The 18,605-nt window shown below is 29.9% G+C and overlaps 1 protein-coding gene across 1 annotated transcript in view; it reads right to left on the bottom strand.

Annotated features, from left to right (window-relative positions):
* The window catches only part of LOC118195509 (sortilin-related receptor-like), a 195,337-nt gene that overhangs the window by 166,206 nt on the left and 10,526 nt on the right, over window positions 1–18,605 (bottom strand). The window contains exons 3-6 of the mRNA XM_085813545.1: window positions 15,339–15,500; window positions 9,781–9,848; window positions 3,301–3,481; window positions 3,108–3,212 (exon numbers count right to left, since the gene is read on the bottom strand). Of these exons, the coding sequence (XP_085669671.1) occupies window positions 3,108–3,212; window positions 3,301–3,481; window positions 9,781–9,848; window positions 15,339–15,500 (516 nt within the window). The remainder of the gene's footprint in view (window positions 1–3,107; window positions 3,213–3,300; window positions 3,482–9,780; window positions 9,849–15,338; window positions 15,501–18,605) is intronic.

Raw genomic sequence — 18,605 nt, 5'->3', positions numbered from 1 at the left:
GAAAACAAGCTGTTTTTGATGCCTCAAGAAAATCACTGAAGCATTAGGGTTTCCTGGAGGCAATAAAATATTAAGAAATTAAAATATTTATTTATTTTTATTTACTTATTTGTGTAAAATTTAGTTTTTTATATTATGCTATTTGATTTTTGCAATTTAAAAAATTAAAAGTTTAAACTTACTCAGAAATATGGATATTATTTTAGCAAACTAAATGTAGCATAATAAAATTGTGTACAGTAATGGCACAGCGATAAAATCATGGAAAATTGTTTGTGTGCCTATGTATGTTACTATGAAACACTGAAATCTGGACAGTGTTGACTTTCACCGGTGAATGTCAACATTCACATAGTTGCTTGGTGTATATCCGAAATACTTTCCAAATACTCTTATTTTTGACTTACACCGGTAAATGCCAATATTCACCATGTACTAATGGCGAATATTCAACATATAAGAATATTATATTTTCTTCTCCGTAATTCAATCACGAAAAAACGCACTTGAGACTTAAAATAAGAACTTAAAACACAGTACATTGAAAATGAGAAAGGAAAATAATAGAAGCTAAAAACTTGCTTAATTATACAGTACGTTCTAAATGAGAAAATAAAATAACAGTAATTAAAAAACTTACTAAATTATGTGATTCAAATCTTATTTATTTCAACAACTTAAACTATTATGACACTTTCAATTGCACAAAAGGCCCTTCCTTTTACAACTGCATTTATTTGTGGAACACTTCCTTTTGCAATGAGAACGTGTAGAGCCTTGCCTTTGATCATTTGCACGTTCGATCAAGATGTTTTTGCGTATCAAATTTCATCACGATCGCAAAAGTTCTTTTTGGTGCTTCTATTTTTTTGCAAAAGATATTAAAATTTCTAAGATGAAGCCACAGAAACCAAAATAGAATAAATGCATTCTTTAAAATTCACTTTGCTTACCATAGCGACACTCTGGCGCTAGGTTTACTTAACAGTATTATATTTCATTCATATTATAACTCAGAATGAAAAAAATGTATATCATTTAAAGAATTATCTAATCGTTCCCACATGTTCTATTCAAATACTATAATAAAGCTAGAACTATGTATAAAAGAAATTAAGCAAACAAAACAAAACAGAAACAGTTTTTCACAGACGATTGAGTATTTCTCATTTAATTAATTCAGTTCTCACTTCGCGAGAAGGCAAAAATGCATAAAAACTCAAAATATCTATATTAAAAATTACGAAGTAAATCTCAAACACTTATTTCCTCGAAAAACTTCCAGAAAGAATTAAGCATAATTTAATTGGCAATAATAAGTGAATGCGTTATCTTTGTTGCTGAGAAGCTAAGTTTCTCTAGATTGGCAACAAATCCACTGGTCTTCTGTTTCAAATGTAAACATCAATGGCCGCCATTCAAGACAGGCTTAGCGGCAATTAAACAACTTTAAAATTGCTGATAATTCTAAAAATATTGCACACAGATTTACTAAAGGCATAAAATCCTTAACCGGAAGATAAAAACAACATAATTCAATCATTTTTAAAGCAAAAAATGTACAATTTACAAACATATAAGAGTAAAGAAACTAAGATCACTGAGCCGGGTAACAGAGTGGATATATATATAAATATATTTATATACGTTTGGTGCTGCCGATTGCAACCAAAATACGAGGTGCACATCTACACATTATAGCAGTCCTATATACAAAATTTCAACATTCTGAAGCTACTCGTTTTTGAGTTATGCGAGATACGTACATATGCACGAATGTACGCACGTTCGTACAGACGCCACGAAAAATTCTCTTCAGAATTAATTTTAAAGCAGTTTTATAATTTTTTTGAAGGAAAAGAGTATTTTATTCTGTCCTTACCTACAGATATGACGCAAAAACATCGTTAAATTGCATTCGATAGCGGTCAAAATGGATATTTTCGTTGAAATATGCTGTCTGAAACTTTTTGCGATTACAATACTTCCTTTTTACTTCGTACAAGGAAGTAAAAATTGCCAACACATCTAAATATGCCATATTTTTTATACTTAATTCAGTGATAGAAAGGGTCCAAAAATATTCTTTATTGATTTACATTAAATGCTGATTTCTAGTTACTGATTTTGTTACTGATTTAATGATTTTGGTGTCACATTTTTTTTTTTTTTTTTTTTTTTTTTTTTTTTTTTTTTTGATTTCATGATAGATTCTGAAATAAATTAATAATTCTGTCAGATGTTCTACACCTTCCAAATAATTTTCCTCTTTTCAAACAATCATTCTTCTGGAGCTTAATGTGCCATTCGCAGATATTGTTCTTATGCAAAGGATCACTGTGACAATTAAAATTGCCTTTGCACCAGAATGATGTTAATACTGTTCCATTAGCAATAACACACATATAACTTTTGTTTGCATATACCTCACACCTAAAACTCGCCAATGTGCATTGCCCAACTTAACTTCTGAGCACACATTGCGACTGATGGCATACTGCAGTTCTCTGGTTTCTCATTCTTTGACTGATGGCACTGCCTGTATATCAGTACCCAATAGTTTAACTGCATATTTCCTCATTCATAACATGTACCTCTGTTGGGTATATCTGGAGGGGGGACGCTAATATGTCTCAATTGGTCAACATAAATCCTACTTTCAACATGTTTTGCAATATCCTCACAAACTCCACCATTCTTTTTCAAATCCAGTGTACTCAGATACAATATTTTTAAACAATATGGTACACTTGGTGTTTCTAAAGTCTACAGAAACCTTCTTTTTACTATAGCCAAGGCTTTAACGATTATTTATTCACATACTGAATTTTATTGGAAAAAACTTCACAAGAATATTTCCCCACAAAATATTCATAAGTAAACATCATAATGGTTTTAAAAAGTATATAGATTTTACATTTGAAATTAATTTTATAATCATATAAGTTTCTTAAATTTAACTAATAATAAAGTAGAACTCTTCATCAAGTCTAAATATAAATGCCACTCAGCTGGTTAAAACACTTGAAATATACGCCTGAAAATTTTGCCTAATAAAAATGTATTAAAATATCAAGAATTTACAGAGAGCCAAACAAGAAATTTACCTTTCTTTCCAAATGACTAGGAAATTCAGCCATTTTAAAGCTACCTCTATTGTAAGAAACCCACAGCTGAAGAACTCCGTCTGGATTCCTTGAACCTAATAAATGCTTTAGGGATAAAAGACAAAAATAGGAATGAATTTAAAGGTTTAATTAAGTCATTTTATCTTTTTAATTAAAAGAAAAAATATTATACCTGTTTACGAGTAACAAACAAATATTTATCTCTAACTTCAAAATCTTTTATGTTTGTAATTAATACTTTAGTATGATTTCTGCTCTTAAAGAAGTCGGTGGATGATAATAATGTTGTGTAATTCCGTGGCTCAATTCTTTCCACAAAAATGGTATTTTCTGGATCAACACTGTTTACTCCCCTATAAAGGAAAATACATAACTAACATAAAACAAGGATATAAACTTCTAAAATTTTTGATAACAGAAAATGTAGATAGCAAATAACATATAATCTTCTCCAACTTCAAGCAGATTTTGATATCTGATAGTTTTGAGACGGGAAAGATAAATGTTTTCTCTTTCAAGTCAAATGTTTTCTATTATCAGATGCAATATTCTAAATGAATACTTTCTGAATGATCTGAATAACATAATATTCAAGACTTATTAAAAATCTCATTTTTCAATGAAAGCTCCAGGCAGAGTTTAAACGTTGCACAAATCCATACTGATTTTAAGTGCATAACTATGTTTAACATGATTTCAGACATAGATTCTACTCTTAAAGGGAAGGTAGTAAGGACTGACACAGAAATAAGGTTAATGTAATTGCATAAGTTCATAAACTTCTTAAAACACCAGTGGCCATGAGGGTCACTGGCGACCAACATCTGGTCATGTCAGTAGTGCTGTTGGAGTCATTGGTTGAGTGGCAAAACAGACTGATCTTTGATCTATCGCTCAGTGCTGCCAGTCACACTCTGTGCATTTGATTACATAAAGAGACCAATGTGGCCTTTCAGCACATTACTGCGATTTGGCATTTATTTGAAAGAAATATAATATATGCTCATTTATGGAAGAAAGTGTGTAGAAAGAACAGCGAATAATTGAAAATATTACATAAATAATTTTAATAAAAACAAATTATTAACATTAATTAAAATTAAAAACAAATAATACTATAGCAAAACTAAAAGAAATTGTCAAGAACTTTTTTGGTGATGATATGCGGAAGAATGTGTGTAAAAGGAATCACAGAAAAAGCCTGAAAACCAACAGCCATTTTTTCACCAAATTTATATAAAATTCTATGGTGATCAATGTGTTAATAGACAAGCTCATAACCACTTTTGAGTACCTCAGTAAAAAATTCCTATTATGTTGCTTTGGCTAGCAATTAAACCCAGCAATAATGGTGTAATCAATAAAATAAATAATCGGATAGATGCCAGCTGATTGAACACAAGTATATACAGTACAAAGTCCGAAATCCGGACTGGTCTTCGGCGATCCAGATGAGATTTTTCTGGATAATAGATCATCAATTTAAATCTGGTAAGATGGCATGCAGAAATTATACAATTAAAAATATGAAATCGTAATTTATGAAATAAAGAACAAATGTGATCTAAAGGGTATCCAATTTACAACAAAAAAAAAAAGCTTAATATTTATTTGTTTACTTTATTAAACATTTTTTTCAATGTAAGTTGATTAAGATGCTTCCACAAAAAATTCAAAAAGTTCCTTTTTCTTCTTTTTTCTTGAGTCATATACAGTGGACTTACCTCGCATAATTTTGAGATAGATATGCCTTTATCCATTTTTTTGCAGCAATTCCACTTTTTATTTGGTTTCGCTTTGTAGACCCTTTGGCAACTCCATAATTAGAAACTCTTTTCGACATAATCGAAAGTTCAAGCTTAGTTTTTATAAAATTGCCATAATAATAACAGTCTGCAAAAAATAATATGCTGGATCAAATTAGAAGATCGGGGAGCAGCGCAGTCTGCTACATTAATTGAGATGCCTTAGAGTCAGTAAAGATAATTTTAGCCTAGCTTAATAGCATCTGTTATATATTACTGGCTGTGTATCACAAGATTGGCGACGAAAGCCAAGTTGTTTTGCTAAATTATGTCTTGCTCCTATTGCGTACTGAATTAAGCCTGAATTGTATTAGTTATTTACTTTACCTATGTTTATTTCTTGCACATGCTTCAAACTAATCCGAGTCCTGAATAAATAAACTCTCACATATACTCAAGGCTTTATCTAGGGCCAGCTCGATACCACCTGGTGCAGTCTCTATAACAGGTCCTAAATTCTGCTACAAAGCGCTTTCCTAAGTTCTAAATTTTCAATATGCCTAAACTTTGGATCCCAGTGCTTTACCTAAATAATAAAAACTTCTCATCCCTTAATTTTGCCGCTCGGTGCTTATCCTAAATTCAAAAATTTCGTCTTCCCATAATTCTGCTGCCCGGTGCCGAAATACAGAGGCTGTTCGCATATATTTTAGATGATTTTGGTAGGTGGTAATAAAAAATGGTTTGCTGCAAAAGAAGTAATTTCAATTGTACTATGTTTTTAAAAGTCAAAATTATCGTCTGTGGCTTGAAAGTTTTGTTTTTATTCAAAATGGCGAATTTAACAAAGCAGTGGTTCGAAAGCTACATTTACACTCTTCCCGAAGAGAAATATGCATACTCCGTTATCCAAAATTGATGTGATAGTCATGGTTTTGTGATATCTAAAGTGTTGATAGGTAATATCATCAACAAAAAAGGAAAAAATCTGACGTGTACACCACATGACTTCCTTGTATGGAATATTAATTATACACATTTTTTTTTTTTTTCATTTCATTTAAACTTATTGGATTGAATTAAATCTACTTCACCGACAGCACATAAACCACAATAAAATAAATGCATTCTTTAAAATTCACTCTAGTATTTGTTTACCATAGCGACACTCTGGCGCTAGATTCACTTAGCAGTATTAATAATTATATAACAGTTAACTTATATATGTCGTTCATATTATAACTCATAATGCACAAAATTTATATCATTTCAAGAATAGAATTATCTAATCGTTGCCACATGTTCTATTCAAATACTATAATAAAGATAGAATGATGTATAAAAGAAATTAAGAAAACAAAACAAAAAAGAAACAGTTTTTCACAGATGATTGAGTATTTCTCATTTAATTAATTCAGTTCTCACTTCGCGAGAAGGCAAAAATACATAAAAACTCAAAATATCAATATTAAAAATTACGAAGTAAATCTTAAACACTTATTTCCTCGAAAAAATTCCAGAAAGAATTAAGCATGATTTAATTGGCAATAATAAATGAATGCGTTATCTTTGTTGTTGTGAAACTAAGTTTCTTTAGATTGGCAACAAATCCAATAGTCTCCTGTTTCAAATGTAAACATCAATGGCCGCCGCTCAGCGGCACTTAGGACAACTTTAAAATTGTTGATAATTCTAAAAATATTGCGTACAGATTTACTAAAGGCATAAAAAACCTTAACCGGAAGATAAAAACAACATAACACAATCATTTTTAAAGCAAAAAATGTACAATTTACAAACATATAAGAGTAAAGAAACTGAGATCACTGAGCCGGGTAACAGAGTGGGTATATATATAAAAATATTTATATACGTTTGGTGCGACCGATTGCAATCAAAATACGAGGTGCACATCTACATGTTATAGCAGTCCTATATACAAAATTTCAACGTTCTGAGGCTACTCGTTTTTGAGTTATGTGAGATACGTATGTGCGCACGTACATACATATGTTCGTACAGACGCCACGAAAAATTCTCTTCAGAATTAATTTTAAAGCAGTTTTATATTTTTTTTTAAGGAAAAGAGTATTTTATTCTGTCCTTACGTACAGATATGATGCAAAAACATCGTTAAATTGTATTCGATAGCGGTCAAAATGGATATTTTCGTTGAAATATGCTGCCTGAAACTTTTTGCGATTACAATACTTCCTTTTTATGTCAAATTGGAGCCTCAAGTGGGACAAAAATTCCAAACAAGTATCCAAGGAAAAAACGAACATCTTCGACTATTGCAAAGGTACGTTGTTTAATGTTAAAAGAAAATCCCCCTAGTCACAGGACAGTTGCAAAATCATTAAAATGCTCGGTGTCGACTTTACACAAAATGACAAACGTTGATTTAAATCTTAAGAAAGCAAAAAAACGCAATGTACATCGCCTTCTTCCAAAGCATAACACTCGACGCAGGACACGCTGCAGAATTCTATATGAGAAACACTTGTCCAAAGAAAAATGGAAAACAATTGTCACAATAGATGAAGCATGGGTGTATTTAAATGATTGTAACAAAAAAAGAGCCATTTATTATCATAAAAGGGGAGAAAAAAATTAAGTACATTTTTCAAAGAATCGAAAAAAAGTTTTTCTAAAGGAATCATGATTATTGCTGGTTTTTCTTATAATGGCAAGTTAAAAATACAGAGAGTGCAAAAAAATGTCAAGATTAACTCCAAATACTATCAGGAACATATTTTATCACCAATTTTTCTGAATGAAATACCATCGCTTTACCCACAGTGCCATTAATCTGTGAGACTCCATCAGGACAAAGCTAGCAGTCACACATCAAAATCCACTGTAAATTTCCTAAAAGAAATAGAACAAAAAACTGGTATCAAGGTCATACCCTTCACAGATATACCTACTAAATCTCCCGATGTTTCACCCATGGATTTTTATGCTTTTGGACTTTTAAAAACTGCATTATCCAAACGTTGTCCCCAAACCCTAACAGGACTCTGGAAAGCTGTTCGGGAGGAATGGGATAGAATACCTCTTCTGCCACTTCAAAAGGCATTATTATCCTGGAAATTGCGGTGTCAAAAGATAGTTCAGAATAAGGGATGTCAAATAGAACATTTAAAACGCAAGAATTTTATGTAATTTAGTTTTGTGAATACAGTATATATCGTCTAAAAAATGTGTTAACAGCCTCTGTATTCTGCCGCCACTTCTGGGTTTATGGTGAATAACAGTTATTCTTAATTAAAATAGCACTAAATGTAATCTTTGGGCCTATGAGTTTCATTAACAAAATCTATTTTTAGCATATGAAAAGAAATTTTTGTTGAATTTTTCCTCGTCAACATTTCTTAGAACATTTAAAAATCTATAATCATCGCCGAGTGTAATGTTAGAGAAAAGGTTGCCATACTCTTGTTATTCAATTTCTAATATAAAAAAAGTTTAGACATCACAAGCATGAGTTATTACTGAAGCTGTTATGTATTGATAAACATGTGGTGATGAAAGCAAAATATAATAAATAATGACTCGCCAGGTCAGCGTCAGGGATATAAAATAGGTGAATGTTTCGGTTTGAGATGTATGCCTGGTAGATACTCAGCTACGGAGCCAAATTATTAATCTCACCAATTTATGCTTACATGATTGTTTTTCCATAATGAAATACTTTATTTAGTGCCTAAATGAAATTAAGATTCAGAATTTTTAAGTGAAAATCTCCCCATGTTTTATTATGGAAGGAAAAATCCAATGTGCATGTGTAAAGCATTAATAAAAAAATGTTTGTGGCTTTGAGGTCCAGATCTTAGATCATTCCGGATAATGGACATCCGGATTTCAGACTTACAATCACGAACATCACTATTACAATTAGGAACATCATGAAGTAAGTCAAATTTAAAGATATTTTATGGTGCACTCAAAAGTTAACTGCATGGACTGGCTGACTGCTATTCAATGGAAGTTTAATTTTCATGGGGAAATCTTAAATCTGATGCTAAATATTATGTAATTTGGTTATTAATAAATTAGTTAAAAAAGTTGTCTGCCTAAGACTTGAATGACCTGAGATACGAATCCTGGCAACGTTACAGCTGTTTTTTTTCACACTTTCTGCTCTGAAAACGTTCAGGTTCTACATCTTTTCTCTTATGATTAAAATGAAAAGCAAAGCTTGTGATTCAAAGCAGTTATATTATCAAAACCAGCATAAAAACAACTAACATAAGAGCTCTTGAAACAGGAAATGCACAAGAATCAGGAAACAAAGAAATCTGAGGTTAAAGCTATGTTTAAAGATACAATACACCCATTAACTTATGATAATCAAGATAAATTTATTTACTCAGAATAGCTTTAAGTACATTTTCATATTAATAACCCATAATTGATATAAAAAGTATTTTGGGAGAGAATGTTATTACTATACATATTTTAGAAAGAGTAGCATGTTTTTTCTAAAATTTAACTACATAAGTCATTCTTCATTGTATCACATACGAGTATTTATTATCAGAATTATTATATACCCCAAAACAACAGTAACCATAAAGTTTATTTTAATAAAACTAAGTAACCATCTTTTATATTTAGAATAGAATCAAATTAGGTCAGTGGCTGAAATTTTTGCTTTTATTAAACCACAACAGCACTTACTGTCTGAGAATAAAAATCAGAAATAACATGTTCTGATTAATAATAATTACTGGAAGATGCCATTCCTGATGCATTCTCAGGGTTTGAAAGTTACTACTTTCAGCCATGTTAAAATACACTCCTTTGACTTCATAATTTAAAACCTGTAACTACATAAAACTTCAGAATTACATCATGCATAAAATGAAGGATACATAGTACAGTAATTAAGATAAACTAACCAGTAAAATGTCTTAACTTGCAGTTGAATTTCTTTCCAAGAAACACCAAAATCCTCGGACAGCCATAACTACAGAAGTATGGGAGGAAAGAAAAAAAATTAAAAATATAGAATATTTTGCTTATTTTTAATATATAGTAAATCTTTTAGTTAATACATTTTGAGTTTTTTAAATTCTGCTGAATTAAAATTATTTAGGTTCATAAGATTGATAAGCCAATATTTTTCTTTACTTTCCACATATTGTCCCTTATTGGGGTAATATGTAGAAAGTAAAGTAATCATATTGTAGTAGAAAGTAAAGAAAAATAGTCCCATTTCTACAATGGGACAATACGTAGAAAGTAAAGTAATCATATTGTATATTACTTTACTTTCTACATATTGTCCCATTTCTACAGATTGTTCCTACATACTTTCTACATATTTCTATGTTATTATATTGTTATAAAAGTGTGACTTTTTGATTGTAAATATGCAATATTTATTGCAGTTATGGGTACTTCCTTATTATTACTGCACTTTATTTAAACCATGTTAAGATTACTAACAAGTTTTAAGTTAAAAAAATTTAGCAACTTATATCTTGCTTGATTTCTAGCACAGACTTTAGGACTCCTATACTTCTGAAACTACTTTTAGCCACTTATCTGATTCGCCTGCACGCTGTACATGTATCACTTCCAGGACTCACTTGATTTGCTCGCACATCATGCAGGATAGAAGAGCTTATGTTCTCTGTTAATGTATAGGCTATATTTGGTTTCTTATTAGTTCACAATTTTGTCAAGAAATGGCAAAAGCAGTCCATTGAAGCATGATCACTATTGTAATCCCCCCCCCGGATTCCAAGAGATAATATTTTTGTACAAAATATGTACAGATAGTTCTTCTCAAACATAAGGTATAGAGACAGTTCTGGGGAAGAAATGTTATGCTATATTAATGTTAATAAACAATAATAAAATTATACATACATAAATATGATATAATATATATATTATATATAAAAAGAAACAAAAAATGGCTAAAAATTAAAAACAAATTTTTTTAAACCTGTCCTGCACTACAGCTGCAGGAGTAAAAGTTAATATTAAATTAGAATCAAAGCAAGTGTTTCAAAAACGTGGACATAAATTCTGGTACATTGGAAATTCGATTTTTCGGTTTTATATTAATTTTAAATGAAAAATTAAATCTTTTTTCGGTTTTTATCTCAAATGAACCAGGAGAACGAAACATATTAATCGACTTTTATGAAGCTTTAATTCATTTCCCCCTTATGAGTTCTGAATTGGAGTTTCAGTAAAAAGAGATTAATTTATATATTTTTATAATTTTCCCTTTGGCATTTTTATTTTTCGAGTTTGTTCTGCTATGAATTCTTATTTTATATTTGATTTGTTTAGATATTATGTTACACAGTTGCAATTATTAATATTGTTGAGGAATAGCCTTGCTTTGATTCCAATTTAATATTAACTTTAGATGCTCTATGTTTATATTATATATATTTACATAGGCATATGGTTATATGAAAAACATGTTAATATTAAGTAATAAAAGTTTCATAAATTTTCTCATAAATTGGTCTAAATGCTTAAATTTAATAGTTGAGGGCATTTAAACTGAAATTAAGCTCTGCAGAAGGCAAACTTTAAATGAAACTTTAATACAAAAAAAAAATAACATTTTTTGGACCAAACTGATTGCAAAAAGAATATTATACAGCAAAAAATATTTTCTTATGCCATGATCTTCTGCCATACAATCCCTAATCCTACAACTTTAACCCTTAGAAAACCGAAGCCTTTGCTAACTTGTATGCTTAAAATAATGAGATGCCTGAAATTCTTTTTGAGAGACACAGCAGTTTCCACCTCTCCATCCATTAACACACAAATAGATATAAAGATTTCAATTGACATCCCTTTCTATCCTTTTTACTTCCAAACAAAGAAGCTTCCATTAGCAAGCTGTTTGCACTAAAATGATACAATGCATCTGCTTTCGCATATCTTAGAGGGAGGGAAGAAAACAACATGACAATCTCGGTCTTTTCGGGCAGTTGTGGCCATTTGAATGAAGGGCCATCTCAGCCGGTTGTGGTCATTTGAATAACAAGCCATCTCAGCCATTTCAGCCTTCAAAGAATTAAACTTATTACCTTTCTTGTACCAAAGTGGCAATCCTACTCAGGCCTTTTCTCTAAATGGGCAGACTACAAACTGATTGTGAATAAGGAAGCTAGCTCTTCAGTGATAGTTATGACATATGTTAGTACCATTAAAAGAACAAAGATCATTATGATAAGATCTTATCACTTTAAGACCTTATTATATTTTCAAGGGATAAGGAGTTGAATATAAAATACAATAGTGGTTGAGCATGAGGATTAACAACAACAGTGTAAAGACCTGAGTGTTAAACAAAATTTGAAGAAATTAGAATGAAAATATATGCCAACTACATAAAACTTACAAAGCCAAGATACAAATTTCACATAATTAAAAACAAAAATACATGCAAAAGAGCTTTATGGAATAACTGAACTACCTCAGCAAAGTTCATCTATTTCTCTTTACACAGAAAAAACGTTTTGAGCATATATTTTAAAATATTAATTTTATCACCTAATGTAATCATTTTCAATTGGGGAAAATTTCAAATGTTTCTGCCTACAGAAATTTTGCTACATTAAACCTATAAATAAACATGCACAGTACAGAAATAATCTTTAAATAAAAAATATTTCAACAAATTATGTAACATGAAGAGGATAACTGTTAAATTTCCTTGCCAAATGTGGTTTTTATTTATCCCTGATATTATGTCGCAATGTGAATTAATCAGCTTTTTTTTTTCTTTTTTTTTAACTGCTGAATTAAAAAATTTACCACATTCTATTTTCTTCATAATGTTAACTAGCATTAGCATTTGGAAATTCAGCATGGGCTTTAAAGTGAATCTGATGTTTTTTACCAATGGGTCTTTGCCCTTGTAAAGGAAGAGTGCATTTCTTGTGAGTTAAATCATCTGTTTTATCTGCCACTAGATGAAACAAATGCAAACATTTTTGAAATTCTGCAGCTATTTAATAAGTTATGAAAAGTGTCATTGTATGGTATAAGGATCAAGAAATAATTACTTCAAAGTGTGAATACTCAGTTTACAAAAACAACAGGAAATTTGTGCAGCATACATCAATAACACTGACAAGTTTCAAATCATGTGACTCTTATTTTGTCGAATTCACATGGTGCCATAAAAAGTATAACACCACCATCAAAAGTCTTCTCTCCCTCTCTATCTCTTTCTATATATATATAAGTATATTAAAATTATTTACAAACCATGGACTGCAAATCAAGAAACAAACTAAATTTTTAAGTTTTAATTTATACTTATTTCATGCTTAATTACTATTTCTTGCATCTTGAATTTTATTGATCTGTTGTTCCTTCATGATATTGCTAAGAAAGAACTATTTTGAAAATCATTCTTGCCCTTGATGCCTCAGGCTAGGAAAAAAATTCTGAATGTCATTAAGGGTACCTTGTCACAGAAAAAAACCTGATACTTGTAACTCCTAAAAGTAAATGTAGACAGAGAAAGCATCTTGAATTTTAAGATCAACTAATATTTAGGTAATGTATATATGAAGAATTAATAGAAATTTTCCCCGGTTAAAAGATGTTGAGATTTTTGAACAAGTGACAATTACCGTATTTGACGGCCTATAAGATGCACTTTTTTTTTCTAAATTTGGTCTCAAAAAAGATACCTGCATCTTATACGTGAAGGACACAGGTTAACTTTCAATACTGAATGTTATTTTTAGCCTGGATAAAGGTCTAGACACACATAACTTTTTCTACATCTACATGTGTGTGGCCTTCTAAATAAGGGTGTGTTTTATATGCCATCAAATACGATACTTTGTAACAGATCTGACATACTGAACAAATGAAGAATTTGGCAGTTTCCTCTTAGCAACACCAGTTCAGAAAGTTCACCAGTTTAGTGTCAAACTGCATAACATTACAAAATGTGGTTATCAATAAAGGAATTCGGGAAAAGTCACCAAACAGAATTTTAGCACTTTTCTGAGGTGGTTTGGTAACAGAAAAATATCAATAATTTTACATTATAATCTATGTAAGCAGTGTTGGCTGAATTTCAGAAACGCTATGCTTTAAATGTAAGAAAGTTGTAGCAATTTATTTTAAATACAGCAATATCACATAGTAGTAAATTTTTTTAATTATACTAACGAGGAACTCAAATTAAAAGTTCTCTCAAACAAATTAAAGCTGCTTATAAAAATTACAATATTTCACATGTTTAAGTAAAAAAGTATTTATGGCATTCTTTAGCATAAAAGATAATTCTAGGTTTTACAAAATCAAAATGTTTTTTACTTTTCTCTACATTAATAAATGTAGAGCCAGTCATCAAATGTGAACCAAAGTGCCATAGTATAAGGTAGCCTGTTTATATTGTATCATGATTAGCTGTGCAATATTTAATGAGTGTAACACCAAGGCAGTGCATGATGACTTTGTGCAATTTTCTGATTTTTTTTTTTTTTTTTTTTTAAGTGAAAACATATTGAATAGGAAACAGATCATACATAGAAGAACAATAATTGCTACACATTTACAGAATGATCAGATTTATTTTCACTTCTTTCTTTCTTTTTTAAATCTAATTTTATCAAAACAATCAGTAGTTTTAGGTATATCAAACATATAAACTGGTCCTCAATTTATTTTATTTCTAATTGATAATCAATCTGCAGAAGTAGAAAACACAAGACTATTTCAAAATCACTTAAAAAAAAATGAGGCCTTTCAATATTTTGGATGAAGATCATGAAAATTTTCAGAAGGTTGATAATAAAAGTAAAGCTTCCTATAATTCCTATACTAAAAGAGATCCATATGTTCCATGCAACAGCAGTGCAGATAAAAAGTAAATAGATAAGCATTCAATTTCAGATGACGCTGAATGAATTTAGGTTTGTGTCAGTAATTTAAGATACTTACATATTATTCCATTGACAATAAGCAGAAATTTTGGCAACAGTTGCCAATCGTTACCATAGAACTCAAAGAAGATGGTCATCCATAACTGGCATTAAATCCCACTACTTGGCTGGTCAAATGGAATAATACTTAAGTACCATATTATTTAAAGATAACAAAAAAATTTTACTTGCAAAAATTTATTTTTAAATGTCATTTTGTAGCTCATATGCCACAATTATTACCTTTCTCTTCTAAACATTTGTACAGAACAATTTTTTCCTTTTTGCTAAATATTGTATTAGGAATAATAAACATACCTATATAATTAATAATTTTTTATTAAATATAATCATCAATTTTATTAGCAAACATGAATAGAAGTCATAATACATGATTCAGACTACTTAAGAGGGAGTTTTCAGTCTTAAAATATGCAATATTTTCATAAAATTTTATTCAGATTCTACAAATTTTTTATAAAATATAAAATATTTAAGCAGAAAAGGAGGGAACAAAAACTATAAATTACCTTTCTTAATGGATCATTTTTTTCCATTCCCAAAAAGATTTGAGAATTCGTTGGATGCATAGATATTAGATCTGGAGTAAAAGGTGTTGAATGCTTTGAAAATGATTTTCCAAAGCTTTGAGTTGTAAAGATATAGTTGTGAATAACATCAGTAAAAACGTACTGCAAATAAAGCAAAACTTTGTAAAAAAAATATTCAAATATAAATTCAATAAAGAAATAAAGAAATGAAATTTATTAAAGAATATAATTCAATAAATATAATTCAATAAAGAAATGAAAATATTAGTCATGAAAATATATATCTTAAAGCTGAACATGTGTTAAAATACTGATTAACTGAAGTCACAATAAAAAATACATTAAAATAACCCCTAATTCAGAATTTTAAAAGTAAATAAAAAATGAATCAAACTTTGAAAATTTTAATTAAAGAATACCAAAAAATTCTACAACATGCTTAAACTTTTAAAAGTTATATAATTTTCACAGATTACAATAGATTTTCTCCATTTTTTCAAAATTATATTTCAACTAAAAAAATTTTTACATCAGAACTTTGCATATGTCTCATATGTTGCATAAATATTACAATATTTAAACTTTAGAAAAGAAAGACATATATGGCAATTAAAATGAAATAAAACTGTAGGGGAAAAATTATACTGAATTTACATCTGTCCGATTTCTTTCTTATCTTACTACCTCTCGCATGAGTTCCATTTCAAAAGTTTTGACTACACATTTGCCATAACCCTAGCCACACACCATATTTACAGAAGGAATATAAATTGGAGACTAGCACAACAGATACATCATGTATGTAATACTCATCCACTATAAAAATACATATATGAAAACTCAATATATTGGTTTGACACCTAGAAAATTTTCAGTAAGAAATACTAAACATGAGAAAGATATTTACAAACTTTTTGCCAACCAGTACAACAACGGAAATATGACATTTTTGGCAGAATAGGTGCAAGACATTTTACTGCCCAGTGTCTGCCCAAATTCTAAAAATTATGTTCATCAGTATGGCCACTGTAATTCTGCCAGCTTTAGCACCAGCCTTGATTTTTGGTGATAATCTTTAGAGCATCCAAATTCAGCTGTTTCATTTATTGCCAAGTTGTTTCAGTTATGGTAACCTGAGTATTTTATGATGTATGTTTTGAAAATGCTATTATGACGTGATCGGTAGCAATGTGCAAATGTGCTGAATTTTATTGCTGGGAAAATATTACTCAGGGCTTATTTCTGTATTGGATTTCTGTTTCTTATTTTGTGCTTTACATTATAAAATGGCTGCACGTGATAAGAACAACCTGAAGTTTCTGTACAATTTGTAATGAATGGAAAAGAAAACATTGATTGACTGTTGTGTAAATGAAGGTTTAATCGTAATCGAGTGGAATATATTACCTAGAATAATGATCATATCCAATTACTGGAAGTCGTACCATTGTTCTTCTGATAATGGCTTTATTCACCTCTTAGTAAATTACACAGTGACATTTAAGGATTCAGAAACCAGACCTCATATCAGCACTATCAAAGGAATGTGGGGTGTAATAAAAAGGGATTTTCGAAAGAAATGCTAGTCCGGCATTATAGAGGATATTTTTAATTCTTACTTTTGCGAATTTATGTGGTGCCAGCAATATACATATTCTAGTTTAGATAACTTTAAACAGTTTTCGAATATTTTTAAGGAATTTTGTGTGCTACACACTGAAGATACAAATTTCTAAATAAGTCAATATTTCCTTTCTGTACTGTGCAGATTATATAAAGCATGTTTCCATTTTTTTAATGTTATTTATTTGTTTTATTTTAATTTTAAAATGGTACCAAATGTTGGCCAAAGGGGTCCCTGAAATATATTTTTCCATAGCTGGATAATAGTAAAATAATTTTATTTTTTGGAAGAATAATTTCTTATGGCATATTTTCTTTTCCTAGCATCACTATGAGTGCAACAAGCCCCCCAATTCCATGGCATTTTTGAACAATGGACAACAGTTACAACAGTTGAACAATGGAAGAATGGACTGCAGTGACATATGAGTAGCCAAGTAAGAAGAGCAGGAAAGAGATTGCGTATTGAGAAGCTCAGGTATTTTAAAAAAACCGAAATTTTTTGTTTCAGTTTTAAACGTTGACTAGATGAGAAGTAACAGCATTATGGATTACTGCAGGTGAAATAACGATGCAAGTGGCACAGTACACATTCTTTGAAGGGGGCAAAGACAAATAATATCAGGAATTATAAGTGCTATTGCCAAATTAAGATAGTAATTTTTGTTAGTAATTGTCTTTTGCATTTTATATCTTACATCTCCCCACTTAAAGGAGAAAAAGGGTTGACAATAGAAAAGCCTTTTCAGAAAAAGCTTTAGCAGAGGAACAGAAATTTTGTACAATATATACAATATATTTGAGAGTTGCTTCAAAGACATAGCCCTGGGTTTCACTACACTCATAATATTTATTCATAAACTTTTTCATATCTGAATTTATAAAACAACACATAAAAATGTAATTTGCGAATATTAGAACAAAACATTATATAATCACTAAATTAAATATACAGTCCAATTTGAAAGTCACTAAAATATAAATTTTTAAAGTTCTTGAAACTTTTTCTCCAAATAGTATAAATATGTTCGACATTTGGGGTCTGAATTTTTTCATAAAACAGTTGAAAACCTGCACAGTTCTTGAAATTTCACAATATAAATTTGACAGTTCTAGTAATTTGAAAGTATTTCATAAAACTAAGTTTTGTAATCAAAATATTTCAATTATATATTCAAGAAACTCGTTAATACTCATTATAAAACGAAACCAGATTTTCTTATTGTAGAACAATATAACAATTAATACACAGAAATGAACAAACTACAACACAGTGTAATTATAACGTAAACATTAATGAAAAATGTGCATGTCCTCTACCAATGAACAAGCGTTAACTACCTGCTGATGGCTGTGGGATGCTTAAATAAAATACACCTATACATTTCTGTTCTTGATACACGGTAAGTGGCATTTAGCATTGTATTTACTATTTATGGCTATTAAATTCTTCAAATTACATAACTGAAATTGAAAAAAGAAATAGACAAAAAGAAAAATTCAAGTTAGGATAAATAATTATACACTCAAGTTAGTCTTACAAATTTAGTAAATAGAATTTTACATTATCCGACAGTAAAAAATAAATAAAAAAAATTAAATGTGCATTGCATGTGTGTGTGG

Source organism: Stegodyphus dumicola, chromosome 3 (genome assembly GCF_044657685.1).
Source record: "Stegodyphus dumicola isolate Sdum_Otavi_A_Nest chromosome 3, ASM4465768v1".
In the NCBI taxonomy this organism is placed as follows: Eukaryota; Metazoa; Arthropoda; class Arachnida; order Araneae; family Eresidae; genus Stegodyphus; species Stegodyphus dumicola.
The sequence above is the reverse complement of the archived record's forward strand: the minus strand, read 5'-3'. Positions and strand labels throughout refer to the sequence as shown.